Source organism: Sminthopsis crassicaudata, chromosome 2 (assembly GCF_048593235.1).
Source record: "Sminthopsis crassicaudata isolate SCR6 chromosome 2, ASM4859323v1, whole genome shotgun sequence".
Lineage (NCBI taxonomy): Eukaryota > Metazoa > Chordata > Mammalia > Dasyuromorphia > Dasyuridae > Sminthopsis > Sminthopsis crassicaudata.
In genome coordinates, this window is record NC_133618.1 from 238,164,128 (window position 1) to 238,176,944 (window position 12,817).

The following is a 12,817-nucleotide window of genomic DNA, read 5'->3' on the forward strand; positions in this document are numbered from 1 at the left end:
GAGACAATTAAGTCACAAGCAACACAGTTTTCTGGCTTCATCCCTCATAAGGCAAGTTAGTCATGGAAGCAAATCCTGAATCTTGACCCCCCCACACACTCCCAATCACAATCATGATGACCATCTATTTCAAGAGTACTGCTACTACTTCTGTTTTCAAGGTCACTAGTATTATTCATGGCCTACCTGTTTGTGCCCATGAGAGTTTGTAAAAATCTTAAGGTCCTGTTGCCTATGATTTCCTTTCTTACATCAGCATTCAAGGGCATGTACTATCTTAACATCTAAAAAGGCACATATCATTTAAACTTTTCAATAATGGATTCTCTTTGTTATTATGGAATTTCATCACCAAATAATGCTTTTTTGGCAAAACCTTATTTTAGCAGGAAGTCTGTAGTCAGAAAGCTATGCAGAGAGAATACAGGGATTTGTTTGCTTTCAGCTTTTATGACAGATTGATGTGTTTTATTTGTATTTTCATTCTCATGAATGGTAACTAAGCTTTCAATTTTTCCCCATCTCTTCTGTGCTTTGCTCCCCCACCTCCAGCCCTTACTATCTCACAGCTTTTGTCCTCTGTCAAAACTACCTTCTAGGATGCTCAGATTAGACAAAGTTAGGTATACAAAGGATAGAGTGCTAGGCTTAGAGTTAGCAAGATCTGGGCTCAAATGCGGCCTCAAATATTTGCTAGCAATTTGACCCTGAATAAGTCTTTGCCTTAGTTTCCTCATCTGTGAAATGGAGTTAATAATGGCACCTAATTTGCAATGTTGTTAGGATCAAATGAGATAATAATTGTAAAACACTTATCACAGTGCCTGACACATAATAAATACTATATAAATGTTAGGTATTATAATCAGTTGTTATCCAGCTATAGATGATCTGTAAAAGATATTTGATATTATTGGAAAATAGACTTAGAGCTGGTTAGAACAATAACATTCATCTAATCCAGTCCCTTCATTTTACAGGTAAGGAAACTGAGTCCCAGAGAGATGAACGTTGTCAGGTCTTTATCAGGTCAAAAAAAACTTTTGTATACTCAGAACCTCTTATATGTACTAGGAGTTTATCAGCTGTTTTTTATATCATATTTTATTTTTCCAAATACAAGCAAAGATAGTTTTCAGCATTCACCTTTGCAAAACCTTGTGCTCCAATTAATAAGTCTTTAATTGAATGAAGTACTTGTTCAAAGTCACCTAGCTATTAAGCAGGAAAATCTGATTTGAACCTAGATGCTTTGACTTCAATCAAGAAGCGTTTATTAAACAAGTACTGTGTGTCAAATACTGTGCTATATTCCTAGGATGCAGGAACAAAAATGAAACAGTGCTTGACTTCAAGAAACTTACATGCTATCAGAGGAAATGGAATGTACAAAACTACATAAAAATTATAAACAAAATAAAATCAAAATAAATTTTTTCAAAGAAGCCACTTTTCATTTGGGGGAAATTAAATCCAATGCTCTTTTCCCCTCACCACCTGATCATAAGCTTTCATAGAATGTAGGCTGATCTTGTCTATGCCTATGGTGTTATCTAAACCTCAGAGGAAATGGGCAATCAAGTATGGTTTTATAACCTGTACATTGCCTTAAGCAAAGAGTACAAGGGAAGAGTACAAGTGCCATAGATTAATTGGTAAAAATACACACCCCCTTCCCAAAGCTGGTAAATCCATAGTTCTTTTTCCATCTTCTTCAGGTTTAGGAAACCTATTAGTGCAGCTAATATGAAAAACTACAATTGATCTCCCTGGGGCCACTGCCACCTCTTACTTACTGTGGCCACCTACTCCCTATTTTATTTTCATCAGGATATTTGATCTTTTCTTTTCCTCTAATCTTGCAAAGAATGTGGAGCTTTTCCTTAAGGACATCTGTGGTCTCTTGAGTTTTAAATTCCCTAAGAAATAAAAAGTGGATATTTTGTCCAGGACCATAAAAGCCATTAGAATTAACAAGTTCCCATTGACTTGAATAATTTTTGTAGTATGTTTGACCCTTAAATAATTAATAATATTTAATGATCATGTGAAATTGTTAATTAAATTAATGATTTAATGTTTCCAATTAGTAATAGAAAATTGAGGAGAGAATTGATTTTCATATCACTTATTTCAGTTTATTCCTGATTACCCTGAAACTTAGTAAGTACTTATGATTTTCCTCAAGAATTGCAATAAGTACTCACTACTCCTGCTGATACAAGGAAAATATGGAGATTTTTAAAGAACATTTGTTCTTTTGCTTTAAAAAAAAAAAAGCCAATATGATTTAGAGGTTTCTTCCTATTTTATCTGCATAGGTCTATCTACCATTTATTCTGAAACTCTCTTTCTTGTTACAATTCATAACCTTCTCCAGAAAGTGTCTCTACCATGTTGCTATTGACTTTCTTGATAGTTGTTTTTTATTGCTTTCTATTGAATCATTTTGTAATCACTTTTTACTAATATATTTTGAATGTGATACAAAAATTGAACTGAAAAATTTATCATCGGTTTGTTTTAGCAGCACAGAGTTTCAAATAGTTTTACCATTGAATTTCTTGCATTGCTCCAAAGAGGTCAGTCATATCACTTTTGTCATTAAAGCAAGTCTTTCATCTTTTTTTTTTTTTGGTGAAGAAAGGAATAAAATGTCTACCTTAAGGGAATTCATGTATTCTGATCAAATTCTGTTTTTAGTTCTTTATCTGATTAGAATTGTTTTCACAGCATGGATGAACAGACTTTCACCCATTAGAAAAATTGGGAAGATGCTACTCATCTCTTACATTTTGACTTTTATCTTTAAAATAAATCATATCCGAAATTCCTTGTTCTTTTTTGACCCTTATGGAGAAGTCACCCTAAAAAAAAAAAAAATGAGTTACTTCTGGTCCTCAACTAACAACATCTTGGTTGGAGTCCAAAATGGTCTACATAAACTGAATTCAGAATTCTATTCTCCATTAAACATTGTAAAGGCAGCATGATATGTAGTATAGCAGAAAACACAGGAAACAAATATTTATTTGTCAGGCTTTGTGCTAAGCACCTAAAAAAAGCCCTGGGAGGTTAGATAACATTGTTATCCCCATTTATAGTTGAGGAAACTGAGTCAGACCGAAATTAAGAAAGTTGTCCAGGATCAGATCACAAAGATTACTATAATTAGTAGAAATCTGTAGTAGTCTTAGAGTTTAGAGCTTTAGATTTGACTGTCAGAGCACCTTGATTTGAATCTTAGTTCTCCTTCAGCAAGACACTTAATTCTTCTTGGTCATAACTTCCCATCTGTGAAATTATGGAATTTAATAGCTTGATCCCTAAGATTCCTGAAGGAATGTTGCTTTGTTCTTTGTGTTTGTACATAGTCCTATTTTCTCCATTAGTGAGATGACATGCAAAATACATTAGTTCTACAAACTTAGCCAAGTTTCACCTAACTGAAGCTATAGCTACACTATATCAAAGCATCCAGATGGAAAGTGCATTTCAATCGTCTGTTTATTTTTATATCTTGTTAGCAGCTATGTGGTTCATTGGAATTCACTGGACTTGGAATCAGAAAGGTCTTACTTCAAATTCTGCCACACACATCTTTTTAGCTGTGAAACCTTGGGCAACTAAACTTACCCTCTCTGTGCCTCTTTTTGCTCATCTGTAAAATGGGAATATTAATAGCACCTATCTCCCAAAGTTATTGTGAGGATCAAATGAGATGATATTTGTAAAGAATATGTGTAAAAATACCTTAAAACATCATAAAAAAATACTATTCTATCTATCATTATTAATTTACATGATGCCAGATCATCACGATATTTGGAAACATCCTGATAATTGACTGCATTTTTGGCCCTTTCATCATATCATACTGAATCTCTTTAAACAACAAAATATAATGAAAATTTATTGCAGTGAAGCCACAAGCAATAAAGGGATGTTCAGGCCAGACAAGGTGTGTATGAAGTAAACCTCTTAAAAACCTGAGGCTGCAACTATTCTTTAGTAATCAGTAGCCTAGCTAATCCTTGTGTCTCTAGCATGCAAAATAGCTGACTCCATTTTATCCTTCACCAAATGACTGTTCTCTCCTTCGTCACTGAATTTTATGAATCATGATTGCATCAAATAGTGCTTTATTTGATTTCTCTTCTTATCTATTTTGCATTACAGTTAGCAGTGTATTCAATCTGTCCTCCTTACTTAATCTTATAAGCTCCGGGAGGCCAGGAACCATGTTTTATTTTGATATTTCTCACAATACTTAGCACAATGTGGTAGTAGGTAAGCAGTACCTTAATAATTTGTTGTTGCTGCTGAAAGTCATGTTAACATGCCTTTAGGTGATCATTGAGAGTAGGCTGGTTGGGTTATCTAAGTCTTTTGCCTATTGCAAATCACTTATTACTCTGTTCTGAACTTGTGGGTATCTCTGTGGAATTTTTCTGATGGTTTAGTAAGCCCACACAGGATCAGATAGGCCTTTATTCCCCTTATTCCTAGCACCTAGCCCAGTCCCTGTCACCTAACACCCTTGACCATAAAAGAAGCTTAATAAATGTTTGAGTTGAATTGAATATGTCCAATGTATCCACATGATACTGAAGAAGTTATCAATGGAATGCTTCTGCTGCTCTAACACAAAGAAAGCCTGGTATATAATAAGTATTCATCCAATAAATGTTTGTTGATCATTATGAGGAAAAATCTTATGTCAGAGTAGTTGTCATGAAAGTTAATTCTGATTTTAGCAGTTAATCATAGACATAAGAAGATGAAGAAGTTGTGGAAAAGATTGTGAAGAAGGAATTGTCATGTGTTGGATAATGGTTTTAGCACTACGGAGGGAAGAAAGAAATAGGTCCGACTGAAGAAGGAGTTACCTCTTAAAGCCATAGCTTAGCTAAAAGTAACTGTGTTGACAATCTTGGACCATTATTGATTATTAGAAAGTTTTGGTCAAATATCTTTGATACTTAGGTGTGTTGCATTTCCCCTCTGTCCCTTAACAACTCTGACAGCATATTTGGTTTTTATGGGGAATCAGAAGTTGGATTTCATGGCCTCTGTGCTTCAGATTTTGATGTTCTATGATTAATCCAGTTCTTGCAATCTGCATTTTAATATTCATTGTTAACTTCAGGAACTGACATGAATGGGACACGATTTCATTATGAGCTTTTTTGAACTTACACCAGTTGCAGGAGTAGGGAAATAGATCTCCCAAGAGCACATTTTTAATGTTATGTCAGTGCCCAATTGATCTGATGGAGTTTTAATGACTTCCCTGATAATAAGAAAGATCATGACTTAGACCTGCTTCAGTCCAGTATGGAAAGGCTGATGGTAATTTACATGGTCTGATGCTATCTGAAGTAGAGAAAAAATGGGCTCTTGAGATCTTTCCCCTTTGAGACACCAGGTTTGGTTCCAGGACCTGAAGGACCAGACTGGTAATTCAGCATGCCTTAATTCACAGAACCATGTCCATAAAGTTAGAGCTCATCAGGAAAACATTCAAGCCGAGAGTGCTAGATGTTTTCCTGATGACCCAAATGCCAGAATTCCTCCCATATTATTTATCACATTGGGAATATTTGGGCCTCTAAGAACAGTGATGGGGAAAGAAAAATGAAACCATTTCCTCCAGACAAAGCCCACTTATGTTGTTAAGAACACTATATGAAATGTGCAGAAAGTATTTTTTTTCCACATGAATTTTAAGTAAATAGAAGATTTAACAAGACATTATCACCTGGAGAGCTCAGTAATGGGTAATTGAGGAGGGGAAGGGGCTCTCTCATTTCTGATTAATATTTACTAAAGGCTCTATGTGTTTTTCCCTCAAATGTTAATGATGCAGCAGATCAAGTTTAACAAAAAGGACACTGTGGATTGAAATATGGTATTGTGCCCATCAAACTCTGCCTCCTCTCTGCTTGGCTTATGATGAATACCATTCTTTAATAGCAGACCGGTGTTCGTGAAAAACTTATTACAGAGGCTAAGAGGAGCCAAGAATGAAGGAATGCCTGACTGGCAGCAATCAATCATTTCCTTTTAAAGATGAACAAGTCCTTTTTTTTTTTTTAAAGTAACACTTCATAAAAAAGATTTCAAACATAAATATGCAAAGCATTAGATAATATATAATTCCTTTAGTGTTTCCATACATGGGAATATGGGAAAGTAGATTCTTCTGTTCCACAGTAAAAGTTCTCTTTAAAGAGATGCTAATTATTAACAGCAGCTTTGGTCTCAAGCAGGCATTTTCAGGATTATTGAATTGTAAATACAAATACTTGAGGCTAGGGGCAGAGTAGGTGGGTGGGTAGTAGTGGTGGTGATAAAGGTATAATGGGAAAAATGTTGGCCTTGGAATTCTAATATCTGTATTCAAATCCCAGCTCTGCTACTTCATACCTCTGTGACCTTGATCAAGTTAACCTTTCTGAGCTTCCATTTTATCATCCGGAAAGAAATTGACCTAGACAATGACCCCTTAAGGTTCCCTTCAGCTCTAGATTGGTGATATGATCTTTTCCAATATCTGTAGTTATGATAGGAGAGTTAAGGAAAGAATTATGATTTGAGAACTGTATAGTCCAGACCCATAACTTCATCCATATGGGGATCTACCAGTGTGAAACCTTCCTCCATTCATGCAGATGAGCAACTCATCTGTAACTTAAAGTCTTAGCTGCATAGAGCACTGAAAGATAAAGACATTTGTTTCTAATCTCAGAGCAATTTTAAGTCAGAAACAAGATTGGAACCCAGGAGTTCCTGATTCCAAGACTAAACCCCTAGTTACCTTGCCATGCTTCCAATTAAACTTTATTATTGTAAAAGAAAGTCTTCCTGTCAAGGCTCTGCTTTGTGGCCATGGCAGTTCACACAGTTTAGTTTTCTTTCCATGTTCCCTTTTTGAATGGTTCTTAGAATCATGAACCTCTTAGAATCCTTGCTAACCTCCAAATTCAACTTGAGACAATTTCTATCATGGAGACTTTCTTGATTCTATCCTTACAACTTCCTTAATTACCTTTTATTTATTATATGTTTGTGTAGATATATATATATGTGTGTGTGTGTGTGTGTGTGTGTGTGTGTGTGTGTGTGTGTGTGTGTGGTTTTCCCCAATATAATAATAATCACTAATATTAGCAATTGCTTAATGTTTGCAAAGGTTGTTTTATATGTGTGTATATATATACATACATATATAATTTCATTTTATATGCACTATGCATTTTTTCTCTATACCACATTCTTGTGTTTAGTGTCCTCGCTGGATGCTATTGCCTTTTTTCTTCTTTAAGTCTTGTAACCAAAGTTCCCAATTAAGACAGTCATGGACTATTTCTTTCAAGACCCAACGTTTCTTTTTTAAGTTTATATTCCAAACTTATCAGGCAGTAATCTTTATTTTCTATACTTAATAGAATACTTAGAATATATGTTCTTACCAGTGGTAAATGACTCATGTATTATTCAGAATGAGAAACTACCTGAAATTCAATTTTGACTATCCATTCTGACAAAAGGATTTTGTCAGAAAGGAAGCAAATATGGGTTTCTCCCCCTAATTTCCTCCTGGAGTCTAGTGCTTTGGGTCACATAAATTTTGTACAAGTGGGGTTTCCCTGTATGGAATGGAAAGTTTATGCCTTTCCACATCTCACAATCCTCTTCATCCCTTAAAAAAGAAAGAAAGAAATCTTAAGAGAGAACTAGATTTGACAATCCCAGATGGGAAAGAGCTTGCCTTATATGTAGTGCAAAGGGCAGTAATAGGCTGAGGAGACAACTTCTGGGAATCATCTGAGAGGATGGAGAGGAGTTTCTAAGACTTGTGTCCCTTTTGGGAAACATAAATTGTCAGGTGGACAAAATAGTAATCTTCATGGCTCAAATATTCTTGTAGCATTGTATCAGCATTGTGTCTAACCCAAAGATAATAAATTTTTCCCCTGCTTTATCTCTTCTAGAAAGTCAAGGTCATTTTATGTTTGATAGCAATTCTTTCTTAATCTTTCCCACACTCAGAAGTCTAGATCACATCCTCAATGATAACAGTTTTAAGTACAGGATGACTCAGGAAAAAAAAATAAAACAATAACCCTGAATTCATCAAGCCTTTTTGAATGGATAAAGTAGCTAAGTTGGAGTTAAATCACTATAGGCTGTCAAGATTAGTTAAATTTTGACTCCAAATTTTTAAAGAGACAATAAACATAAGTAAAAGAAAGGAGGGGAAAATCATCTCAGCTAAATTTAGTTGTTGAGTAGAAAGAGATTCCAGTTGATGGAGGACTTTTAATATTGGGAATCTTTATTGGATATAGAATGGAATAAGCCAAATTGAGAAGTAATGAGTTGTCCTACTTGTGGAGGTATTCAAAAAGAAACTGGTGACCAATCATTTGGTGAAGAGTTATTATAAAGAAGAATAGTACTTCAGGACTAGAGTGGATCTGTTAGACATTTGACTATATAAATCATCTGACCTAAAATATTATTTTCTTATCAAAAATTCCTTTAACAAGTCCTATAGTCTCCCATTGACAACCTCCATTAAGATTCCCGTTGAGATAGGGAATTGACTACCTTCCAAGGCAACCCTTTCTATTTTGGGATACCTCTAATTATTAGGAAGTTTATGGAGACAGTGACAGGAACTATATTTCTGATTTCATTGGCATTCGTAACCCTTATCATTGTATCAGTAGGCACTTTCTCTGCTATTTACTGTTTTAGTTGCTCAGAGTATTGAGAGAAGTGATAGAAACGCATAGCCAGTATATATTAAAGATAAGACCGGTACCCAGATATTTCTGACTTTGAAGTGAGTACCATTTATTATGAGTATGGGGAACATCTGATCCATGGGCCATGAAATCATTTGGATTGGCTCTGCCAAGGCTGCAGATGATGAACTGAAAGATAGAGACATCAACCTCCCACTGCTTGAGTTCTGTAAGTTGATAATTTTGCATGGCCCATGAATGATATTATAAATATCCAAATGTCCTTTGGCAGAAAAAAGATTCTTCACCCCTGATCTACTATGTCATGCTATGTCTTAGAATGTTTTGCACATTTGGAAGAAGGGGCTGATCTTGAGAAGAAAGAAAAAGTAGGAAGATGGAAAACAATATACCTAAGATATAAGGAGACTAGTTCCAAAAAAGAGGAAACTCTCCTTGTTCCCTGGAACTAAAGGAAAAGAATATAGTGTGGCTTCATAAAGGAAGATATATTTAGGAATACTATAATGTTAGCCAGAGCACTGAATGGTCTTGATATTATCACTCTTTATGTCTATACCAGTTATATGTAGGGCTTCTATCACTGACTAGATTTGAGTCTGGCCTATGCTATACCAACACATTTAACTGCTGTGTCTCCTTTTTGTTTTTAATAAGGTCACAATCTGTTCATTCTCAATGTTCATATATAGTCATTCTAATTTCATAGACTTGAAATCACAGAATATTAGAGCAGAAAGGGGATTTAGGGACCATTCATTTTAGTCCATTCATTTTAGAGATTCAGTCCATTCATTTTAGAGAGGAGGAAACTAATTTCTGAGGAAGATAAGTGATTTATCTAACATTGCCCAATAGGTCAGAGGATAAAAAATGTAAACCCGGGTCTTCCATTGCCAAAATTAGTGTTTTTTCATTATATAAAATATATTTATGCTTGATATAAAGAGGGAAATCTTTATAACAATTAAATCTCTGCAAAAATATTATGTCCTGCTTTTGGAGATAATTTGTTCTTCCTTGAAGGCTTCATGCAAAGCCTGAATGGCCATTTGTTGGGTTTGTTGTAGAAGACATTCTTTTCAGATATGGATTGAACTAGAGAGTTCTTTTCTAGTTCTGAAATTCTGTGATTCTACAATCTTGGCCTCCATGGTTTCTTCTTTTCATAAAAAGAATGACAGTAGATGAAAAGTAAAGGTCCCCAGTTTAGCCATCTCTCACAGTTACTTGTAAAATATTCATTTTACTTGTAAAAATATTCATTCATCCTTGCCAAATGGCTGCTTAAGAGGTTTCTTATAGATATTGTCTGTAGTAGTAACTAAACAATCGTTTCCTTGGACCAGTACAATACCTGTCAAGAGCAATGATAAAGAATGGCTTCTCTCCTTTGTTGTGACTTTCAGTGTTTAAAAAAAAAAAAAGAAAAAGAAAAAGAAAAAAAAAAAAAAGAAAGAAAAAAACACTCCCACCAGGTGGAACTTCCAGCTCTTTAAGGGATTTTGGATTTCATCTGCTTTTGGCCAATGAGAAAGTAAGGTCATTCCTTTACACCCTTTCTTTTTCCTTGTATGAATGACCATTGCAGTGGATGCCTAGAAGGCTCTCTTGATGGGGCATGGAGTGGAACCTAAAACTGACCATCTCTCATCCTCATTAAAAATGAAACAACAAAAAAACTTAAGTAGTATCTACTTTCCTATACATCAAAGTGTATTGGAAGATAGTTGGAACTCTTAACCTTGTTATTCCATCTTTGAAATTCATCCATGAACTTATTCACATAAGAAATCTTCCTCATGGGAAATTCACTTTAGGTCTAATGATCAATCAAAACCAATTTGAGTTATATATGTAGGAGGCTATTTTCTAAATCCCTTGGTATCCTGAACAGTTTTGACTCTGTGATCCTTTTAAGTGCCCAAATGTGAGGGGAGAGGACCAGAAGTTACTTTTTGATTTAACCATTTTGAATGTGTAATATTTATACAAAGCTTACTGCCTCAGGAGTTGCTTTTAGTGTGATTGAATATTAGATAAGACTTTGGATCTCCTCTTTGCCAGTGAGGCAAGCCTGCTGAAGTCTGACTGTACTTCAGATGTCAAGAAAATATGAATAGGTGGTCTTAATGTTCTCTCTGGTGTTATATCTGTCTATAGAGAATATAGCTTACAACAGATTAGAAGACTTGACATATACTGAGAATGTGGTAAGAATGATGCTTGTTGACATTATCAGCAAAACCTGTAGGGGAATTTTCTTTTTCTTTTTTTTTTTTTTTAAAGGAATTGCTTATTTGGTCCCCTATACACTTTGCTATTCCTTTATCCAGTTTCAGTTTATCTCACTGAAATAGTTTTGTGTATCTAACCATATTAAATCCACTTATTTATTGTTAGTTTATCTTGGTTTTTTGTATCAAATGTTTATTTATAAGTTGCTTGTGTATCTAAAATTCACCTAACTGTCATCTACCTATTCTGCTTTCCTGGCATGTGTCGGGCTAAACTATCTATATGTTCTTTATGCTAATATATGGTAAGTTAAACTCTCAGCAGTTTTATAGATGAGTTCAAAGTATCTTTGGCCTAAGCGCATGTGTGCACATAAACACACAGCCACCACACATTTGTGTCTTAACACAGGTGATCTTTTTCTGATGTGCATTTTCTGATGATGCTTAGTTCTGGCTATTCTGATGGAGTCCTTTTTCTCATATCTGCTGCCTTCTTTTATTTCTTAGAATATAAAAATAAAGATTTATGAAAGCAAGCACAAAAGATCATTGCTTCGGTTTTCTGGGGACATCAGAGAAAGGACTGGGGAGGGCACAAGTTATGTGGAAAATCACCCATTTTCTGGTATACCATGAGACAAAACAAACATCTGCTTATAGTACATGTAATTTAGTCATTATCTATAGGCACTTTTTTTTTTTTTTTTTGGTATACTATGTATTACCTATGAAGAGGCACAGCAAATAAAGAACTAATTTCAACACCAGGAAAACTTGAGTTCAAATCCTGCCTCTTCCTAGCTGTATGATCAGTGATGAACCACCCGACTTCTCTGCTTTTGTTTCCTCATCTATAAAAATGAGGAGAGAGTGGACTTAATGGTTTTCTAAAGTCACTCTCAGGTCCAAGTCTATGATTCAATGATCAGTTTGTTAAGGATGATAGTAAAAAAACATTTTTTGGGGGGCAGAATCCAAGGGATTATCCTGAAGAACTACAACATAATTCATGAGGGTTATTTCAGATTTGGGGCTGTCTCATTTTTCAAGTTTTCCTTCATTCCTTTCTCCTATTCTGCATCTAGGAAGGGCTTATAGTCATGATAGCCATTCTGCTGTCTCTGAGAAGGGAACTAACCTTCATTGGAATGGCATGCTTTTTTTGCTCAAAATGCAAGGTATATAAGGTCTTACTGCATATCATTCAGCTGTTTTCCTGGAGCTAGTGAGGAAATTTCAACCACACAAATCCTGGCTGTGAAGCAAGAGCACAGTAATCACTTCAAGACCATGACCCAAGGTTGAATATTTCTAAGGCCTGAAGTCAAGGTCACAGGGCCATTATTCTTGGGTTCCATTTTCAGCCTATTACCATCATGTGGGCTTTCCAAGGTTGCCAATGAGAATGCATATAATAATTTAATCAGTACTTTTTTTTGGTACTTATTACAATTATGCTAATATTATTGCCTAACTAGCAAGGTGAACAAGCCATTGGTTAGGAGCATGCTGTAGCTGGAAAAAAATGATAATATGGTTTTAATGGATTGTTGGAGGAAAGAAGGCTGTATTTGGATTCAGCAACTAGAGTCTTATTGCATGTGTGATCTTGAGCAAATCACTTTTTTTCTGAGCTTCATTTCCTCATTTGTAAAATGAAGAAGTTGGACTTCATTACCTTTAAGCTTTCTTAGAGTCTGAAATATCAGATAAAGGCTGGTGATAGTGTCATCTTCCTCTGACCTGATTATTCCATATCGAGACCACTAGTGCTTAATTCCAGGACCTAAGTTTTTAGGA

The 12,817-nt window shown here is 35.1% G+C and overlaps 1 protein-coding gene across 4 annotated transcripts in view; it reads left to right on the forward strand.

Annotated features, from left to right (window-relative positions):
• TSHZ2 (teashirt zinc finger homeobox 2) overlaps positions 1-12,817 on the forward strand; it is a 272,998-nt gene that overhangs the window by 138,906 nt on the left and 121,275 nt on the right. The window contains exon 1 of one of the 4 annotated variants that reach the window (XM_074288620.1): positions 7,211-8,985. The exons of the other annotated variants lie outside the window; for them this stretch is intronic. Within the exon in view, the coding sequence (XP_074144721.1) occupies positions 8,895-8,985 (91 nt within the window). The 5' untranslated portion in view covers positions 7,211-8,894. Of the gene's footprint in view, positions 1-7,210; positions 8,986-12,817 lie in introns of those variants that run through there. 4 annotated transcript variants of the gene reach the window in all.